We start from the raw sequence: 21,751 nt of genomic DNA on the forward strand, positions 1-21,751 counted from the left end.
TTTATTACTCTCCACATAAGCAAAATTCTTCTCATTCGGAATAGTGGGAGTATCATAAGAGACTCGAATACTATAAATTGTTTCCACATTAAAAGAGTAATGTTCAGAAAAGGGGTAATCATAATCATAACAAGTTTTATAAATATGATCACTACTTTTTATAGCATAAGTATCATCATAATAATCATCATAGGTAGGAGGCATGCTATCATCATTATAAACTTGCATATCAAAACTTGGAAGACTAAAAATATCATCTTCATTAAACGTAGCATCCCCAAGCTTGGGAAAAACATTAATTGCAGCAAATATATTCTCAAAAACATCATCTTCATCAAACATAGCATCCCCAAGCCTGGTACTTTTCATATCATAAGCATAATCACTCTCATAATTAATAGTATGGATAGCACCAATAGTATAGCAATTATCATATTCTTCCAAGCAAGTGCCAAAAAGATTTTCAAGATCATAAGGAGAATCATTATCTTCCACAATTATATTTTCATGAGGCACAATAGTAATAGGAGCAGCATTATTTGGGGGAGATATCTTTTTACCTCTCTTCCTTTTTATTTTCTTCTTCTTCACCACATCATGTGTGGGTTCAATCTTCTTTTTGGAGCTCCTTATTAATGAGATTGGTTGAATAGGAAGCTCCTCCTCGTTACCTGATTCATCATAATAAATAATAGGAGGATATTGGGAAGTCTCTTCCCTTTCATTAGTATTCTCTTCATCTTCTATTTGTTTTGTTTTCTTTATGTAACTGGCAATATAAGGATTTTCAATGCAATTTGCCGCACAATACATATAAATTTCCTCTAGATCAAAGCCAAGAAGTTTGTAACGGGAAAATTCTAGAAGATGATTAGTTAAATGTTTCATTTCTTCATAACCCATAAGCAAACTAAGTTCATTATAATGTGCAAGGGAAATCAAGTCATCACAATTTTTGGACACGATTAGATCATGGAACAATTTGCATCGGATAGCTAAATGACCCTGTTCATTGCAAAGTCCACAAGTACGGCCAAGAAAATTTAAATTTTCAGCACAATCATCTAGTATTTCTTGCAACAATTTAGTTTCTAAGTACTTATGCTTCTTTCAATATCTATCTTCCCTTTTTGGTGTGTACTTACAAACCCAATGCACTCCACAAAAATTGACATGTTTATAGGAGACATTTTCATCATAGCTAGTGCAATCATCATTAGTATCATGGATATTCAAAGAATTCATACTAACAACATTGCAATCATGCTCATCATTCACATATTTAGTGCCAAACATTTTAATGCATTCTTCTTCTAACACTTTGGCACAATCTTCCTTTCCATCATACTCACAAAAGATATTAAAAAGATGAAGCGTATGAGGCAAACTCAATTCCATATTTTTTGTAGTTTTCTTTTATAAACTATACTAGTGCTAAAACAAGAACAAAAAGATTCGATTGCAAGATCTAAAGATATACCTTCAAGCACTCACCTCCCCGGCAACGGCGCCAGAAAAGAGCTTGATGTCTACTACACAACCTTCTTCTTGTAGACATTGTTGGGCCTCCAAGTGCAGAGGTTTGTAGGACAGTAGAAAATTTCCCTCAAGTGGATGACCTAAGGTTTATCAATCTGTAGGAGGCGTAGGATGAAGATGGTCTCTCTCAAGCAACCCTGCAACCAAATAACAAAGAGTCTCTTGTGTCCCCAACACACCCAATACAATGGTAAATTGTATAGGTGCACTAGTCCGGCGAAGAGATGGTGATACAAGTGCAATATGGATAGTAGATAAAGGTATTTGTAATCTGAAATTATAAAAACAGCAAGGTAACTATTGATAAAAGTGAGCGTAAACGGTATTGCAATGCATTGAAAGAAGGCCTAGGGTTCATACTTTCACTAGTGCAAGTCCTCTCAACAATAATAACATAATTGGATCATATAACTATCCCTCAACATGTAAAAAAGAGTCACTCCAAAGTCACTAATAGCGGAGAACAAACGAAGAGATTATGGTAGGGCATGAAACCACCTCAAAGTTATTCTTTGCAATCAATCCGTTGGGCTATTCCTATAGGTGTCACAAACAGCCCTGGAGTTCGTACTAGAATAACACCTTAAGACACAAATCAATCAAAACCCTAATGTCACCTAGATACTCCAATGTCACCTCAAGTATCCGTGGGCATGATTTTACGATATGCATCACACAATCTCAGATTCATCTATTCAACCAACACATAGAACCTCAAAGAGTGCCCCAAAGTTTCTACCGGAGAATCACGAAGAAAACGTGTGACAACCCCTATGCATAGGTTCATGGGCGGAACCCGCAAGTTGATCACCGAAACATACATCAAGTGAATCACGTGATATCCCATTGTCACCACAGATACGCACGGCAAGACATACATCAAGTGTTCTCAAATCTTTAAAGACTCATTCCGATAAGATAACTTCAAAGGGGAAACTCAATCCATTACAAGAGAGTAGAGGGGGAGAAAACATCATAGGATCCAACTATAATAGCAAAGCTCGCGATACATCAAGATCGTACCACCTCAAGAACACGAGAGAGAGAGATCAAACACATAGCTACTGGTACATACCCTCAGCCCCGAGGGAGAACTACTCCCTCCTCGTCATGGAGAGCACCGGGATGATGAAGATGGCCTTCGGAGAGGGATTTCCCCCTCCGGCAGGGTGCCAGAACGGGTCTAGATTGGTTTTCGGTGGCTACGGAGGCTTCTGGCGGCGAAACTCCCGATCTATTGTGCTCTCGGATGTTTTTAGGGTATATGGAGATATATAGGCGGAAGAAGTACGTCAGGGGAGCCACGAGGGGCCCACGAGGGTGGAGGGCGCGCCCAGGGGGGTGGGCACGCCCCCTACCTCGTGGCCTCCTCGTTGCTTCCCTTACGTGGACTCCAAGTCTCCCGGGTTGCTTTCCTTCCAAAAATAAGTTTCGTGAAGTTTCAGGTCAATTGGACTCCGTTTGATTTTCCTTTTCTGCGATACTATAAAACAAGGAAAAAACAGAAACTGGCACTGGGCTCTAGGTTAATAGGTTAGTCCCAAAAATCATATAAAATAGCATATAAATGCATATAAAACATCCAAGGTTGATAATATAATAGCATGGAACAATCAAAAATTATAGATACATTGAAGACGTATCACACCAATTAGTGAGGAAGCTAATGATAATGATCATGTAACCTCAGATTAAGTTACTACCAAACCTCGTAGGTTAACCAGAGTGAGATCCACACCAGAGTGGTACGGTAATCCTGTTATGGATGTCATGTTACTTGACCATGATGAACCTACAAACTATGAGGAAGCGATGATGAGCCCAGATTCCGTGAAATGGCTTGAGGCCATGAAATCTGAGATGGGATCCATGTATGAGAACAAAGTATAGACTTTGATTGACTTGCCCGATGATCAGTGAGTCATTAAGAATAAATGGATCTTCAAGAGGAAGACGGATGCTGATAGTAGTGTTACTATCTACAAAGCTCGAATTGTCACAAAATGTTTTCGACAAGTTCAAGGTGTTGACTACGATGAGATTTTCTCACTCGTATCGATGCTTAAAAGTCTGTCCGAATCATGTTAGCAGGTGCTGCATTTTATGAAATCTGGCAAATGGATGTCAAAACTGTATTCCTTCATGGATTTCTTAAAAGAAGAGTTGTATATGATGCAACTAGAAGGTTTTGTCAATCCTAAAGGTGCTAACAAAGTGAGCAAGCTCCAGCGATCCATCTATGGACTGGTGCATGCATCTCGGAGTTGGAATATATGCTTTGGTAAAGTGATCAAAGCATATAGTTTTATAGAGACTTGCAGTGAAGCCTGTATTTACATGAGAGTGAGTGGGAGCACTACAACATTTCTGATAAGTATATGTGAATGACATATTGTTGATCGAAAATAATGTAGAATTTTCTGGAAAGCATAAAGGAGTGTTTGAAAAGAGTTTTTCAAAGAAAGACCTCGATGAAGCTGCTTACACATTGAGCATCAAGATCTATAGAGATAGATCAAGATGCTTGATAAGTTTTTTCAATGAGTACATACCTTGACAAGATTTTGAAGTAGTTCAAAATGGAACAGTCAAAGATGGAGTTCTTGCCTGTGTTGCAAGGTGTGAAGTTGAGTAAAGACTCAAAACCCGACCATAACAGAAAATAGAAAGAGAATGAAAAGTCATTCCCTATGCCTCAGTCATAGGTTCTATAAAGTATGCTATGCCGTTTACCAGTCCTATTGTATACCTTAGCATCTTTCTGGCAAGGGATTACAATAGTGATCTAGGAGTAGATCACTGGACAACGGTCAAAATTATCCTTAGAGGACTAAGGAAATATTTCTCGGTTATGGAGGTGATAAAAGAGTTCGTCGTAAAGAGTTACGTCGATGCAAGCTTTTTACATCGATCTAGATGACTCTAAGTCTCAATCTGGATACATATTGAAAGTGGGAGCAATTAGCTAAGGTAGCTTCGTGCAGAGCATTGTAGACATAGAAATTTGCAAAATACATACGGATCTGAATTTGGCAGGCCCGTTGACTAAACTTTTCTCACAAGCAAAACATGATCACTCTTTGGGTGTTAATCACATAGCGATGTGAACTAGATTATCGACTCTAGTAAACCCTTTGGGTGTTAGTCACATGGAGATGTGAACTAATCACATAAAGATGTGAACTATTGATGTTAAATCACATAAAGATGTGAACTAGATTATTGACTCTAGTGCAAGTGGGAGACTGAAGGAAATATGCCCTAGAGGCAATAATAAAGTTGTTATTTATATTTCCTTATATCATGATGAATGTTTATTATTCATGCTAGAATTGTATTAACCAGAAACTTAGTACATGTGTGAATACATAGACAAACAGAGTGTCACTAGTATGCCTCTACTTGACTAGCTCGTTGAATCAAAGATGGTTAAGTTTCCTAGCCATAGACATGAGTTGTCATTTGATTAACGGGATCACATCATTACAGAATGATGTGATTGACTTGACCCATTCCGTTAGCTTAGCATTTGATCATTTAGTTTGTTGCTATTGCTTTCTTCATGACTTATAAATGTTCCTATGACTATGAGATTATGCAACTCCCGAGTACCGGAGGAACACTTTGTGTGCTACCAAACATCACAACGTAACTGGGTGATTATAAAGGTGCTCTACAGGTGTCTCCAATGGTACTTGTTGAGTTGGCATAGATCGAGATTAGGATTTGTCACTACGATTGTCGGAGAGGTATCTATGGGCCCTCTCGATAATGCACATCACTATAAGCCTTGCAAGCAATGTGACTAATGAGTTAGTTGCGGGATGATACATTACGGAATGAGTCAAGAGACTTGCCGGTAACGAGATTGAACTAGGTATTGAGATACCGACGATCGAATCTTGGGCAAGTAACATACCGATGACAAAGGGAACAACGTATGTTGTTATGTGGTTCGACCGATAAAGATCTTCATAGAATATGTAGGAACCAATATGGGCATCCAGGTTCCGATATTGGTTATTGACCAGAGAAGTGTCTCGGTCATGTCTACATAGTTGTCGAACCCGTAGGGTCCGCACGCTTATTTCATTCACGATATAGATATATGGGATAATAGTGTTTGGTCTCCGGAAGGGTTCCGGAATTCATCGGAAGGGGTTCCGGATGTTTCCCGAAATGTTTGGGTACGAGAACACTTTATTTGGGCCAAAGGGGAAAGCCCACGAGGTTTTTGGAAAGCGCAAAAGGAAGTTTTGCGGAGTCCAGGGGCCAGACACCAGGGTCCCTAGCGTCTGGGTCCAAACGCCGGGAACCCTGGTGTCTGGCCCTGGAGTCCGAGAAGCCTTTTGGGTGAAACCGACTTTGTGGAGGCTTTTACTCCAAGTTTCGACCCCAAGGCTCAACATATAAATAGAGGGGTAGGGCTGGCACCCAAGACACATCAAGAAACACCAAGCCGTGTGCCGGCAACCCCGTCCCCTCTAGTTCATCCTCCGTAATAGTTTTCGTAGTGCTTAGGTGAAGCCCTACAGAGATTGTTCTTCACCAACACCGTCACCATGCCGTTGTGCTTTCGGAACTCATCTACTACTTCGCCCCTCTTGTTGGATCAAGAAGGCGAAGACGTCATCGAGCTGAACGTGGAGGTGCCGTACGTTCGGTACTTGATCGGGACGGATCGTGAAGGTGTACGACTACATCAACCGCGTTGATAAACGCTTCCGCTCTCGGTCTACGAGGGTACATAGACATACTCTCCCCTCTCGTTGCTATGCATCACCATGATCTTGCATGTGCGTAGGATAATTTTTGAATTTACCGCGTTCCCAACAGTAGGATCTAGCGTGGCAAGCTGACGTGGATAAAAATCAGCCCGGTCTAGTTGGGTGTCTATATGGGCCGAGCCCATTAATTCAGCCTTTTTAATATATAATTTTCTGTTAATTTTCACTAGCTATATGGGCCTGGCCCAGTAATTCGGCCATATAATATTTTTTAGGCAAGCCCTTTTAATATATGTATTTTATGTTAATTTCGGTTAGCTACATGGGCCTGCCCCTACAATTTGGCCTTTTTATTTTCTAGCGTACAACATTTTGCGGTCCATTTCTTTTTTATTTCCAGCTTTTTTTGGCAGCTCCAGTTTTCAGATGGGTCCCAATTGTCAGGTTTTTCATAGCTTATTAATAATATATATATATATCAAACAGACAGAAGAGAGAAAGCATATGAAAATCTTCAAATAACAGCTAAAATAAGTTTATTACAATATGCTATACAGAACAGAACACGTGAAACCCCATACACTCATTCACATCACAACAGCCAGTTTCCATACACTCATTCACATCACATCAACCAGTTTAACCATCGAATCTTGCATACCCAAGAACTTCAAACTTCACCCAGATCCACACAATCATAAATATTGGGATCTACAAATAAACCGCTCTGCCAGTATAAAAGCTAGCTACTCTTGGATACCACAAAACATGCTCTTCAACATAGGAAGAAGTCATCAACGGAGCTCTACCAACAACACAAGCTCCATTCACCTACAAGAACAGAATGGAATATCAAGTACTTGGATCGTTCAAGCAGATTACAACCAACATATATATGTAGAAGTACATCAGGAAATATGATGGAGCAAATCGGACAACAGATACACTTATACAACCCAACAAATGGGTGATGACGACAAGCAAAAAATATACTCCCAGGTTTGGACATAAATAGTGTCAGATCAAGTAGAAGATAATAAGGCAGTAAACATGTTGTCACATGCTCTTTGACCCTCTTCAGATCAATTAATCTACATAACTTCAATTTTCTTTGTGCTTTACAGCAAAGAGCAAAACTAAGGAGAGCAAAGCACAGTTGATGATGGATTGGTGAATTACCTCGATGGCGTACTTGATGGTAATGTCGATCCTTCTGGAGCTAGTAGTGTTCGTCCACAGACATAATCATAGAAAAGAAAACATGATTTCAGGGAAACTAAAAATGTCAATGAAAGTTTAATAACAATGCAGCAGATTAGCTATTAGCATGGAGGAACATCACCAAATTAAACAAGATGGTTGTTAAGTTTCTATATGAGTATTCATGATTTCAGTTTGTCATCATCGTTTAAATAGCTTGGCAAACATTGACAGCAAAGAAACAAAAAAATTAAGTCAATAGCTTTGTGAGCATGTAGTAGATTGTTCACATCCTAATGAAATACATGGCAAAGAATCTTGAAATATACTAGCAACAGAAAGCAGTCAACAATATCTGAGAGTGACTGATGGTTGTTTCAACAAACAAATATTTTCTTGACATCTTAACATGGACCAAAGAACCGTTGTTACTTCACAATGCAGATAAATAGATCGACTCTAGCAAGCAAGGACCTGACCTGTCCTCTCGGAAGAAAGGAAGAGGGTTTCAGTTTTCTTATCACAAATTTGATGGCTAATGTGGTGGTGTAGTAAGCAAATAGGATTGTACCCAGGGTAGAGCATGAGGAGAGGGAGAGAGATACCTTCCATGCTGTCAGCCATCACTTGGGTCAAAGTAGCAAGAAGTAGACGGACCGGTGCTCTTCTTTGTGGTGCACTTGTGCATGACATGAATAGTTTGTTGTTGACGTCTTGATCAATCTTCTACCACCATGCATGGTATACAAATGACGCACACGTAGAGATCTCCATCAATTTCCATTCCCTGTTGACACCCAACCACCATCTTGCATAGTTTAATTAGCATGCATGTCAATAATGACAAATAATCAAGACTATTATGCAGCATGACAAAAATTGTTAAGAAATATGCATCTTCAATAGGCAAGATCTAATATTACTAGTCAAAGCACGCATACTAACATCACAAACATGCATCATATAGTAATTCAACATTGTATCTTGCAAGTCAACAGTTATCACGGAGGACAAGATAGCATAAGATGAATGATGGCACTCAAATTCTAATCTCACATAGATAAAATTCACTGCCATAGTAACAGTACATCTCACTTGGATATATCTAAGAAATCCAGTTGGTTCTCATAAGCAAGTGTTCTCAGGTTTGCCTTAGCATGACAGCTGATGACTCACAAGTGTAGGGGATCTATCGTAGCCTTTTCGATAAATAAGAGTGTCGAGCCCAACGAGGAGCAGAAGGAAATGATAAGCGGTTTTCAGCAAGGTATTTTCTGTAAGCACTGAAATTATCGGTAACAGATAGTTTTGTGATAAGGTAATTGGTAACGGGTAACAAATAGTAAAAGTAAATAAGGTGCAGCAAGATGGCCCAATCCTTTTTCTAGCAAAGGACAAGCTTGGACAAACTCTTATATAAGCCTGGACTTGGTCGTTTCTAACAGTGAAAAAAACAAGGTGAGCGCTAAACACAAAGATGCGCGCGGGGCATTGGATAGCGCTGGCCTGTGCTCACCTAGCGGGTTGCGTGTCCCAAGAAGTAGAGGAGGCCCGGCAGCTGGGTCGGCCATGTGGCGAGGCGAGGCCCAGGCACGGGGGCACGCTGGTCGTCGTCTCCTCCCGATCTGATCTGGAGCAGGGTAGGGCGGCGGTGGCGCGAGGTTCGGCGGCGCCGAGCGGTGGAGTGACGGGGGGAGGCTGAGGATGGAGGGGATCGGCGTGGGGGTGGAGGATCTACCAGATCTGGTCGCAGCAGGGCAGGACAGGGCCGGTGGCGAGCTCCATGGGCGGCGGTGGCGAGAGGAGCTTGCTGCTGCTCCAGCGAGCAGCTTCGGCGAGGCGACGAGCGGGGTCGAGGCGATGGGACAACGCTGGAGGCGGAGACGGCGGCGCTCGGGAGGAGCTACGGGAGGCGGGGAGCCAGGCGTGGGCGCGCTCGAGGCTGCGGCGGCGGGCGGCTCGGGCTCGTCAGGCCTGACTCGGGCTCCGCGGGCCCGCACGGTGAAGTGGGCGCGGTCGAAGACATGGCGGCACTGGGTTGGTTATGGAGGCGGCGATGGCTGAGGTGGCGGCCTCTGATTGGTCGGGCGACGTGGCTGGTGGTGGTGGATGCGTCCGGGGGCGAGCGGACGTGTCCGGCGACGCGAGGAGGAGTGGGGCTAGGGTTTTTACCCGAATTTTTGGAGGGGGAAGGTGTTTATATAGATAGTGGGAGCTAGGAGAGGGCTATGGAGGTTATGGTTTTCGCCCACACGATCGTGATCCAACGGCGAAGAGCAAGGAAGGAGTTAGGTGGGCTAGTGGGCTCTCGTGAAGGGGTGCTGGGCTGCAAAGAGATGGGTCCGGCGGTTAAAGCGGTTAAACGTTGGGGCATCAAACGACCTCCAAATGGAACGAAATTTGACAGGCGGTCTACTGATGATATACCAAGACTTCTCGTCAACTCTCGGCCCATTACGAGAACATTTTTCTCCCGCTCACGAAACAAGATCTGGGAAATGCGACGGGTGCGTGTGTGAGTGTCGGATTTTGAATTGGGCAATGAAGAAAATGACCGGATGCAAGTTTTGGAAAACATGCAGATGAAATGCAAATGACGACATGGCTAAGTGCAACATGTAAGCGGATGACATGGCAATGACGGCGAATAACTGGAAGACACCTAGCACATCGGTCTCGGGGCATTACAGCTAGGGAGGAAAGTGAGAGGAAGAACAAGAAGGAGAACTCCAAGATCTAGATCCAAGGGGTTCCCTCACATAGAGGAGAAAGCTATTGGTGGAAATGTGGATCTAGATCTCCTCCCCCCCCCAAACTAGCAAGAATCAACAATGGGGGAAGAACACGAGCTCAAAGGATAAGGTTTATTCGAGAAGAAGACCCCTTTTTATAGGTGGGAAAAAATCCAACTGTTATGCTCACAGCCCGCACAGAGCGGTACTACCGCCCGCTAGGGTGGTGGAAGCCCTTTGAAAAACAACAGCGAGGAGGCAAAAGGCCGGTAGAACTGTCAGAGCGGTACTACCGCTCGTCTCACGGTACTACCGCTAGGTGTAGTGGTACTACCGCTAAGGGTAGCGGTACTAAAAAAATACATATATGCCTATCACCGTTGGACTTAAGACGAGTTTTTGGTCCAGAGCGAAAGTAGCCACGGAAGTAGTCGCAGTAGTACCGCTCCAAGCGGTAGTACCGCTCCCAAAAGCGGTAGTAAAAAATACATGGCCTCCAAGCGTTAGTACCGCTCCCATGAGCGGTAGTACCGCTGCAGCCTTTTTAAGGACACCAAAACTGACACAACTTCTGCAAACGGACTCCGAATTCAACGAAACCAAGTTTGTTGGAAAGCTAGCAACAAGGACTAATGCAATCTTGATAGAAATAACAATAAGAAGCGTATGAAACCCGTTTTCGATGTACTAGAGCTTGCCACGAATATAACCACAAGCTCTAAAACCTCAAAAAGAGAAAATACAAATAAGAATCAAGAAAGATGATGCAAGGATGCAATGGTTTGAGATCTCGACGAACGATATGATCAAGCTACTCACTTGAGAGCCCTCCTTGATAGTACGGCTATCGATCCTATAACCTGGTCTCCAAACTATCACCATGAGACCGGTAAATAGAAAATCTATCAAGGGCAAATCTTTGCCTTGCACGAAGTCCACTTGAGCTAGATGATGACGATCTTGACTCCCTCAAGTTGGACCATCTTTCTTGATTGTGTTCGCTCGATGAAGACTAGTTGATTGCTCCCCCATACTCCATTATGGGTGAGCAGCTCTTTGGCACATCTTCACAAGTCCATTGACACCACAATGGACGAAAAGCTTCAAGGATGATCTCTTCATGATGCCCCACTTGAACTTGCACACCGCAAACTTGATGACGATCACCACTTGATGTCATCCTCCATGGGTTGTATGAGATCTTCCTCTTGATGCAAACCCATGGAAACAAACCTAACCCCACGTAGAACTCACACGTAGATCATGCGTTAGTACACAAAGCATAATGGACAATGCTTACCATACCATGGGATCACTTGATCCCTCTCGGTACATCTTCTATGCTTTGTGAGTTGATCAATTTGATTCAGTCTTGACTTAGTCTTGATCAACCTTGAACCTTTCCAACTCTATTCATTTGGATGATGCCTTGAAGATAAGCATGAATGATCACACAGTCTTCTTCTTCAAGACATGCTTGCAATAAGCTCAACTCTGACATGACCAATCTTTGGATAATTCCTTAATAGCACCTTGGTCAACACATAAACTCCTAGAAACCAGCACATGGACTTCAAGAAATGCCTATGGACAAATCCTTCAAATACAACTCAATGCAACCATTAGTCCATAAAGAATGTCATCAATTACCAAAACCACACATGGGGGCACCACATGTCCTTTCAGCAGCCCATCCCTTGTACCAGTTCATACTCAACCTCCTTGCGAGGCAATCCATCACAAAGCAGGAGTAGGGTTTTACACCGCAAGGTGGTCCGAACATGGGTAAATCCTCGTGTTCCATTCCTTCCCTTCTTTCCCGAGCCCGGGAAGTCGAGGCTGTGAGATCGTGAGCGGTAGGCAGGGGTGTAGCTAAGTTCTTCGTGCGCACCCCAGAGTTCGAACCTTTCTTCGGGTCCGCGGAGCCCCATCTCTGACAAAGTGTATGTACGTATGTATGGGCATCTGCATATGTACTATGTTTAAAAAAAGAAGAAAAATGTAAGGTTCCCGTTTCAACTTTTTTTCGTCTGACCTCACGTTCCATATCCATTTTTTGTTCCATCTTTGATTGTTTCCCCACTGATTTTCTCTAAAAGCAACTCAATTGTTTCACGATCTTATTAACTCGTATCAAAATAAAATAATATTTATTTGATAAGTCAATAAGTTCTTATACCATATATACCAAATAGGAAGTAAATGTTTATAACAATACAAGTATGTACGAAATCACAATGATTGCCTATAGAAACTTTTTAAAATTGTACTTTATCTATTTCAAAATAAGTGTATTAAGCTTTGCATAATTTTAAAGTTGAGACACTTATTTTAAGACGGAGAAAGTATATAAAAATAATCACTCGCATGTCGCAACGCAGGAGCAATTATTCAGTTATTATATAAGGTTATAAAATAAGATGCGGTGCGTGGGCCCACGGGCAGTCGAGTCGAGCGGAGCCGGCCTCGTCGGGGACGCGTAGCCAAGAAAAGAAAGGAAAGCTTTCTCAAAGAAAAAAAAGAAAGGAAAGAGGCTGGTGGAAGCGCCCAGAAGAAATGCGACCCGCGCATGATCCGGGTCGAGAAATCTCCCGAACGCTCTCCCGGCTTCGGCTCCGCGCACACGGATAAATACCTATCTACTACCTGCTTCCCCTCCGCGCTGACACAAGAGGGAACCAACAGAGGAAGAAGAAAGAAGAATCAGATCGCCCGCCGCCCGCACCCACCCTTGATTTCTCCCGGCCCGGTGGCGGTTCGTCGGATCCCCACGACGCGCTCTACCGTAACTGTAAGCACCCAACCCCTGCTTCTCTCTGCACCTCCTCCCCATTTTATATAGTAGTATCTCTGAATGAATGATTGAATGAATGAATGGAGTGCTGGTACCTAGAGTATTTCCGTGTGGAACTTCGATTCAGTCAAATGTAGGTTTATTTTCTTTACAGTATGTACGTCTCAAGGAACTTTGAATGAATGAATTCGTCATGGAGGTTTTGATTTGTATTGCTTGGTTTCAGGCATGCAAATTTAACATGGATCCTGTATGTACACCATGACACTTATCTCAATTTTTCTTCAGTATTGCAGGTATCACAAGAGCAGGGTCTCTGATAAACAGGTCCAGCCATTTCTCCTACCTGTATAAAAAAAAAAGCAAGTAAATCATGTATCCAACAAATCACTACATGGATCCATACTCCTCATACTACAGGCACCATGCTCCCTATCCATATTATCCCCCTCCTGCCTGGGAAGCCGGACGCCAGGGGATGCCTGAAGCGGACTGCTCGCCATGTCGACCACCATATGGCCCTTGGCCATACAGTGGTAGCATGAATCACTCAGGCCTTCCAGAGTCACACAGCTGCTGCAGCCACACATACCCTCCTGGTTACTACAGTTTCAGACCCCCATTTCCCCAAGAACTTCCACCACCTTATCCATATTACCATGGTCCATTTCCACCGCATCATCCGAACCCCTACTCATCATCATACTTTGGCTCATTCCCACCTTATCCTCTTGATCAGACAACATACAATGGTTTATATGACAAGTTCAAGAGCCATTGCTGCGGGTGTCCGAACCATGTTTGCCATGGAGATGGAGGGCAGAAGAGCAACGTGAAAATCGAAGAACATGTGCCTGAAGTGAAGGATGACAGTAAGCAGAAGGATGCAGACAATTCCAGAATAATTCGGAACCCAAACTACCAGTACCCGGTGATGTGGCTACCGTCCGGTGACAAGAAGGACAAGGCTAATAACGGAACAAGCTTTGAGTTTCCACCTCAGTTCTTCAGCAAGTGGTTTCCTCAGAGTGGAGAGAGGACAGAGGATGTGAAGCCAGCTGATGACAGTCAGAAGGCGACACAACATCAGTGGCCAATGGTTTGGATGCCACCAGGATATGGCGTTGAGACCAAACCAGAAGCTAAAAAAGAGCTGAAGGAGACCGAGCAGAGTCCAAAGAACACGCAAGAAGATCCGCCTTCGCCGAAGATCAAGATTATTCCCTTGTCTTGGTTTGGTAATGATCATCATGATCAAAAGCCTGCTGCTAGGGATGGCTCTGGAGAACAAAATGGACGATCATCAGCGGTGAACCAGCCTGCATGCACTGAGCATCGGCATGACACGACAGCGGATGGAAATTGTAAGACCATCCCAGTTGTGCCGGAGAAACCAAGCAGTGGGAATAAACCTGCTATTTCAGTTGTGCCGGAGAAATCAAACAGTGGGGACGAACGTGCTATTTCAGTTGTGCCGGAGAAGCAGGATGTTGAGAAGAAGGTTCATACCTGCAGGACCATCCCAGTTATGGATCAGAAAGAGAGTGATGAGAAGAAATCCTGCATGGCTGGAAACAAAGAGGAAAAGAAGGCCATTATGGTTCAGAAGGAGGGAGAAAATAAGAAAAGCAACAATGCTGAATCATCCAAGGCTAAACCTTCAAAATTACCCCCCGTATGCTTGCGAGTGGATCCATTGCCAAAGAAGAAATCAGGAAACACATCTTCAAGGTCATCCAGCCCAGCAACGAGGAAGGTATCTGAAAAAGAGGCCCAAGGCAAGAACCAGGAGACAAAGCTATCAGAACATCAGAAAGAGGGTAAGATGCCGATTAAAGAGAAATCATCTGATGAGATTGCCACAAATACAGGGCCTAGGAATGTAACAGTGCTAGATGCTTCTGTGAAGCATGCGCAAGAGGAACAAGTTTCCACAAGTGTGACTGATCAGAAGGTGCAACCTACCGTCAGTGCTGAAGCGCAAGAAAAAGTCAGTGCAAAGAGCTTGCAGGAGTGTGACAAAAACAGAAAGGAGGATGAGTATAAGATCCGAGGCGAAGCTCCAAATTTAGCCCTTGAAATCAAGTTATCAGAACCAGATGCCGCTGTTCGTATTCAGTCTGCATACAGAGGGTACCATGTACGAAGATGGCAACCCTTGGAGAAACTACGGAAGATCAAGAATGTCCATATGCAGATGCAAGATGTGGAGAAGCAGCTGCAAGCCCTTGAAGCTTCTTCAAAGCAGCCAACAGAAAAAGAGCACGTCGCTATTAATGAGACCATCATGAATTTACTCCTGAACCTTGACACCATTCAGGTATTGCATCTTTCAGCTTTATTTGATTCACTTTATTATATGCAAATAAACCCATGCTATCTACTTGATCCTTGGAACTATGTTGGTTTTAACACTTTATATACTTGTACAGGGCTTGCATCCAGTTGTGAGGGAGTCTAGGAAGTCTGTTGCTCGACAGCTAGTTTGTTTGCAGGAGAAGCTCGATTCTTTGTGCAAGAAAATGTCTGCTGAACCTAATCACCCTAAGAGTGAGGAAGAAAGTCTCATTGGAGTTCAGGAAGAACAATTGCCTTCCTCAGTTAACTCCAACGAGCCTATGCATGATGACGTTTCATCTGAAGTTGCCTTGAAGTTTAATGAAGATGGAGATTCTACTGAACAGAAACATCAAATGGAAGAATTAAGTACTGCAAATGAAGAAGCACAAGACAAAGTGAGTTGATTTGTGTTTCCGATTGTTATGTATCCTAGTATAGCAAACACTTGTGCTTTGAAGTAGCATATCTGATGTGCACCGTGATCCAATAGGGGAAAGCTGCAGCACCTACTGAATGTCAAGGAGTACGAGCGATGGATGTGATGCCTGATGCAGCTTTATCAGGAGTTATCACTGAGAAGAAGCACCAAATTGAAGAGCCAGGCATTTTGAGGGAAGAATGTACTGAAGAAGTAAGTTGTGTTCCTGTTTATGTTTTTGGTCGGCGTACAGTATTTGTTCATTGGTTTCAAGATACTTTGTTGTCCATGAAGTGGATGTTAATAGTGTTCATGTCAGCAGGAGAAAGCGGCAGAGAAGGGTGAAGAATCATCGACGCACCACATCGAGCCATTGCATTATACGCTTGCTGAGCAAAACTGCCACACTGAAAAATCAGATCAAGGTTTTTCTCCTACTACAACTGAGGATGGTACAACTGCAATGACTGCAGCATGTACGGACAGCAAAGTGGCCGTCAAGAAGGTGAGTTTTTATTTTTATTATTATTTTCTAGATGTGTTTAAAAAACAATATTAGCAACATAGAGTTTGTAATGAGAATCTCAAACATTGTGTATGATGAAAAGCAGGACGGTTTGGTTGAAGGAGGAGGTCAGGTGCAGGAATCTGCTTCCATTGGTAGCTCGCGGCCGAAACATGATGCTGCTCCTGCTGAAGATCAGTGCAACGTACCAAGTGCACCATCCCTTCATCTGGAGGATTCAGAAGTTGCAGATCCACATGGAAATGATCCACCTCTTGCAGATGACTCGATAATAGTGAATGCAGGAGATCAACAAGCAGAGGTCATCAATGCCGACATGGAGAAAGAAGTAGAAGACGCCAAGGTTGATTCAGGCAAAGAGCTAGATGGAACTACTTTTGCCGACACTGGGAATCTGGACTATGATACGGGTGCAAATGCAGAGAACACCACGCAAGAAAATGTTGTCTTAGTAGGATCGGAAGAAGCAACAAAACAATGCGAGGTTTCTCATATGGACGATTCAGCACTCATGGAGCAGCAGAATGAATGCGGCTCTGCCATTTTAGAGAAGACTGAATCTGTACCATTTGAAGTCCAAGGCAAGCCCATGGAAACTTTTCTGAATGATGGAATTGGAGAGGGGCCTGAAGCTGCACCACTGGAAAGCAGAGTCAGGACCATGGAAAATACTCTGAATGATGCCATTGGAGAGGAGGCTGAAGATGCAGCATTGGAAAGCAGAGTTGGGACCATGGAAAACACTCTGGATGATGCAATTGGAGAGGAGCCTGAAGCCGTACCAGTGGAAAACAGAGGCAAGACCATGGAAAGTACTCTGAAGGATGCAGGATCGCTGCCGAGTAACGGCAGTGCTGAACCTGAACCTGAGCCTGCCCTGCCTGAAAGCGCAACCAACGGACCACCTCCGTGTGAGCACGACGGTGGCGCGCTGCACGGTGATAGTGCTGACTCGGAGGTGTCATCGGGGAGCCAAGGTGACCTGCAGAAGGAGCAGGATGGTGATGACGCTTCTGAGACAACCCAAGGCAATGTCATTGCCACCAAGCCGGCAGAAACTCTAGCCTTGCCTGTAGGTGTCATGGCGTGCTATTTCAGTTGTGCAGCAGGAGTAAATTCTGCTGTGCCTGTAGCTGCACCAGAAGCAGAAATGCCGGAAGAAGGTGCTGAAGGAGCATCTCCAGAGGAAGAAGAAGCGGCAGCGCACGATAATGGTCCCAAGGGCGGCGACGACGCCAAGAACAAGGGCCTGGACGACGAGAACCAGAAGCTGAAGGAGATGCTGCAGAAGGTGCTCGCGTCCGGCAACGACCAGATGGGAGTCATCGCGGAGCTGAGCGACAAGGTCAAGTCACTGGAGAGGAAGCTGGCACGCAAGAGGAGGCCCAAGGTGAGGGTGCAGCACAGGCCAGCGAGGAACGCGACGGCCAATGACGTCCTCTGAAGAACGGCCATGGTTGATCTCTGAAGCTTCAGGCTATGTCTGTAAATTTGTAATGCTTCCATGATGGAAGTTCCATCACTACTGTCTGTAGTACTTTGTATATGCTAGTACTATGCTGCAGTGTACGTTCAGCGGTTCACATGGTCGTGAGGAACATTGTACAGTTTAAGAGGATGCTTCGTATCTGTGTGTCTTGGATACTCTGCTGTATTTCTTTCCTCTGTTTTTTTAGTGGGTCTTTCCTCCTCTGCTATAGTTTTCAGTTTGCGGTCCTTTTTGGATTCATAGGTTGGAGTTAGTTTGGGTTAGATTGGACTTAACTAACTCAAAAATATCCAAACAGAAGGGTTAGTTTGGGTTAGATGCATCTAACCCATTCAAAAATTCTAAAATTCTGACCCACTCAAGAGGTGCTTATTTGGGTTAGTTCTTCTTGAAACCATTAAAAAAACACTTTATCTCTTGCTCTCGCCGTAGCAGATCTCTCCCCACTTTCTCAAAGCTTCTCGTCCTCTCCCTTCCTCACTCGCGCGCCATTCGTGAAGGCGTCTTAATATCCGCGCTTCATCTAACTCTGCCATCCAAACACCTCTTTGGTTAGAGTTAGTTCAGGGTTAGTTTAAGGTTAGAATCTAACTCTAACCTTTAACTGATTTAGAGTATCCAAACAGGGCCAGCCAGTTTCTGTGGAAGCATATTTGGCCTGCCGAATCCTATTGACATAACATCAATGTTCTGGTGCAGCGGGAAATTGGTGCTATCAGTGCATAGGTTCCCGTTGCACATTAAAAAATGTTCAAAAAAAATCGCAAAAAAAAATAGTGCATCCATAAACTATCAATGTATGTTCTACAAAAATTCAAATCAAAATTTAAAACATTGGTCAAGATACAAAAACAACAAATTTGACACTAAATACTACTACGTAATACAAGCTCGGCTTTAGTTTTGTCCTGTTGGCACATTGATGTCAAATTTGAATTTTTGTGACAAAATATGTCAATGCATTAAGTTTTTCTGGATCTTTTCGAACATTTTTGAATGTGTAACAGGTCTGATGCACCAGTAGCACCAATTTTCCCGGCGCACCAAATACACCCCCCCCCCCCCCCGCCCCCGTGCACCTCTCTAGGCCGGCCCATGTGGGGCGCGAGGTGCCCCTGTTTTTTTTAGTTTTAGAAAAAGGTTCTGATTTTCAGAAAATATTGAACAGATTTAGAAAAACGTTCACTGAATTCGAAAATATTTCTTGATTCAAAAAATGTTCACCAAATTCAAAAACAGTTTTTCATTCAAAAAATGTTTGCGATTTCAAACGACTAAACCTTTCCTGAACTTAAATGAACATTTATTTATTTTGATTAACAATATTTAATGAGTATTTTCTAATAATGTTGAACATTTTTTTGTATTTGATGAACTAAATTTCAATTCGATGAACATTTTTTTACCTTGATGAACAAAATTTGTATTCAAGAACATTTTTTGAAAAAAAAATGGATGAATAAATTTCGAATTTGATGAGTATTTTCGAAATTGATGAACAAAAAGTTGCAATTTTATGAACAAATGGAAGAGCCAGGCATTTTGAGGGAAGGATGTACTGAAGAAGTAAGTTGTATTTCTGTTTATGTTGTTGGTTGGCGTATAGTATTTGCTCATTGGTTAATAAGATAATCTCTTAGTTGAGGGATTGGATGTTAACATTGTTAATGTGAGGAGGAGGAAGCCGCAGCGAAGAGTGAAGGATTATCAAGGCACTACCTGGATGGCTCGGCGTTGAAACAATGCAGTGAAGGATTTGCTGATCAAAACTGCGGCACTGAAGAATCAGATCAAGGGGTTTCTGGTAAGGTTGATTCAACACTTGTGGATCAGCAAAATGAACTTCCTGTGGAGGACCCAGCAGGTGGCTCTGCCATTGCAGAGGAGACTGAAGTCGAAGGCAAGCCCATGGAAAATTCTCTGAATGATGCACTTGGAGAGGTGCCTGAAGCCGTACCAGTGGAAACCGAAGGCACCGCCATGGAAAATACTCTGAATGATGCAATTGGGGAGGAGCCCGAAGCCGTACCACTGGAAACGAGAGGCAAGACCATGGAAGATACACTGAACGATTCAGGATCGGTGAGTAACACTAGCCCTGAACCTGCCCTGCCTGGAGGTACAGGGGACGGACTAGCCGGTGATAATCCTGACTCCAAGTTGCCCTTGAAGAGCCAAGGTGACCTTCAAACGGAGGAACATGACGATGGAGGTAAACTGGGTGCTTCTGAAGCAACAGAGGGCAATGACACCATGCCTGCAGAGACTGTATCATGTGCAACAGGGGCAAATTCTGCAGTACCTGTGCCAGAAGCGGGCAAGCCGGAAGACGGTTCTGAAGGAGCACCTCCAGAGGAAGAATCAGCAGAAGCTACGGCCCCTGCGACGCACGATAACTGTCCGAAGGGCGACGACGACGACAAGAACAAGGAGGGACTGAGCGACGAGGACCAGAAGCTGAAGGAGATGCTGCAGAAGCTCCTCGTGTCCGGCAACGACCAGATGGGGATCATCGCGGAGCTGAGCGACAAGGTGAAGTCGCTGGAGAGGAAGCTCGCGGTGCACAAGAGGAGGAGGCCCAAGGTGAGGGTGCAGCACAGGGCAGTCAGGGACACGACGGCCAACAACGTCCACTGAAGAATGACCATGATTCATGTCTCGAGTTCCAGGTTACGTCTATGTATGTATGTATGCATGCATGTATGTATGTATGCATGTATGTATGTATGTATGTATGTATGTATGTAAAGGAAAAAGATGAACAATTGTTTTCCAAAGCCAAACATTGGTTTAAATTATCTGCCCATTTCTGAAAAATAAGAAAAGTCTTGAAAAGAAACAAAGAAAACCAAAAAAGGAAAAAGGAAAAAAAAGACTGAATCTGAACATGCATTATGTTCGGGTTTACATTCTTTTGTATTCTCTTTTACATTCTTTTCGTTTTGTCTAAAAAATGTTCTTCCTGTTTATTGTTTTATGTTTTAATTTTTATACTTTTAGATATTCTAAACAAATTGGATATTACAAAAAACATATTACATAACACATTAGATAAAAATACTTACATGTATATAGAAAAATGTTCCTCATGTATACGAAATATTTATATTAAAATATATAATTTGTGTAAAAAAAAGTTTATCACACATTTAAAATCAAGAATTTTAGAAAATGTTAAACAAGTACTTGAAACATGGTAATCAAGCATTTGCAAAATGCTAAATGTGCATATATAAAATGTGGACCATGTATTAAAAAAAATGTTAATCTTGTATTTGAAAATTGTTAATCAAACATTTAAAAAATATGAAATATGTATGGAAAAAATATTAGACATGTATTCAGAAAATTTGAATCTTGTATCAACACAAATAATTTTATCAACACAATGTAATATCAACAATGTATTCAGAAAATTTGAATCTTCAGTTTTTATTTTCCTTATATCAACAATAATTTCATAAGGAAAATAAAAACTGAAGAAAACAATTGCACAAGAATGAGAACAGAGAAAGCCGATAAAGAAACAAAGAAAAGCAAGGAAAACCAAAGAAAATGAATAAAGTAATAAAAAATAAAAAAACAGTGAAAATCAAGAAAAAAGAAAATAGAGAAAATATGTGAAAACTGTGAAAGAAATGAGGAAAAATAGTGAAACAAAGAAAAATGAAAAAACAAAGAAAAGCAAAAAAAAGTGAAAGCAAGAATGAAACAGATGAAAACGAAGAAAGAAAAGGAAACCCATTGAAACCCGTGAAAACCGAGCCCGGGCACCTTTTTGGGTTAGGTACGTCCGTATCCAGACAAATCTAAAAAAACTAGTTTTAGACAGAGGTAATACATGATATTTATTCAAATATGTTTCTTGGTAAATAAAAAAATTGAAGTGCTTTAGTTTAAACTGTGACCAGGCTTCGGAAATTCGCTAGCTCCGCCGCTGCATACATTGCCATGCATTATACACACATAAACAATGGTTGGCACTC

General features: G+C 42.6%; 2 protein-coding genes across 4 annotated transcripts; both read left to right on the top strand.

Annotated features, from left to right (window-relative positions):
- The first annotated feature begins 12,771 nt into the window (after positions 1–12,771).
- LOC123106161 (BAG family molecular chaperone regulator 6) lies at positions 12,772–17,874 on the top strand. 3 transcript variants are annotated; one of them, XM_044528384.1, is made up of 7 exons: positions 12,772–12,989; positions 13,281–15,312; positions 15,425–15,727; positions 15,823–15,963; positions 16,070–16,255; positions 16,362–17,342; positions 17,376–17,874. In XM_044528384.1, the coding sequence occupies exons 2-7, from the start codon at positions 13,366–13,368 to the stop codon at positions 17,718–17,720; spliced, it is 3,903 nt and encodes a 1,300-aa protein (XP_044384319.1). In that variant the 5' UTR covers positions 12,772–12,989; positions 13,281–13,365; the 3' UTR covers positions 17,721–17,874. The 3 variants fall into 3 exon arrangements, with proteins under 3 accessions (XP_044384319.1, XP_044384317.1, XP_044384318.1); XM_044528382.1 differs by having other exon boundaries at positions 16,362–17,874; XM_044528383.1 differs by having other exon boundaries at positions 16,073–16,255; positions 16,362–17,874.
- Positions 17,875–19,289: 1,415 nt separating this feature from the next.
- LOC123101845 (uncharacterized) lies at positions 19,290–20,402 on the top strand. The gene is made up of 3 exons (XM_044523113.1): positions 19,290–19,331; positions 19,443–19,847; positions 19,926–20,402. The coding sequence occupies exons 1-3, from the start codon at positions 19,290–19,292 to the stop codon at positions 20,400–20,402; spliced, it is 924 nt and encodes a 307-aa protein (XP_044379048.1).
- Positions 20,403–21,751: the final 1,349 nt, after the last annotated feature.

The sequence above is a fragment of the Triticum aestivum genome, chromosome 5A, assembly GCF_018294505.1.
Source record: "Triticum aestivum cultivar Chinese Spring chromosome 5A, IWGSC CS RefSeq v2.1, whole genome shotgun sequence".
NCBI classification, from domain to species: Eukaryota; Viridiplantae; Streptophyta; class Magnoliopsida; order Poales; family Poaceae; genus Triticum; species Triticum aestivum.

What these genes read in the sequence shown, in the direction of transcription:
- LOC123106161 (XM_044528382.1), top strand. Translation starts at nt 13,366, where the DNA reads ATGTATCCAACAAATCACTACATGGATCCATACTCCTCATACTACAGG. An exon ending in GGGAAGAATGTACTGAAGAA is followed by an intron (nt 15,964 to 16,069) that starts GTAAGTTGTGTT and finishes TGTTCATGTCAG; the next exon opens with CAGGAGAAAGCGGCAGAGAA. An exon ending in GCAAAGTGGCCGTCAAGAAG is followed by an intron (nt 16,256 to 16,361) that starts GTGAGTTTTTAT and finishes GATGAAAAGCAG; the next exon opens with GACGGTTTGGTTGAAGGAGG.
- LOC123101845 (XM_044523113.1), top strand. Translation starts at nt 19,290, where the DNA reads ATGGAAGAGCCAGGCATTTTGAGGGAAGGATGTACTGAAGAA. An exon ending in GGGAAGGATGTACTGAAGAA is followed by an intron (nt 19,332 to 19,442) that starts GTAAGTTGTATT and finishes TAATGTGAGGAG; the next exon opens with GAGGAAGCCGCAGCGAAGAG. An exon ending in CACTGAACGATTCAGGATCG is followed by an intron (nt 19,848 to 19,925) that starts GTGAGTAACACT and finishes CCTGACTCCAAG; the next exon opens with TTGCCCTTGAAGAGCCAAGG.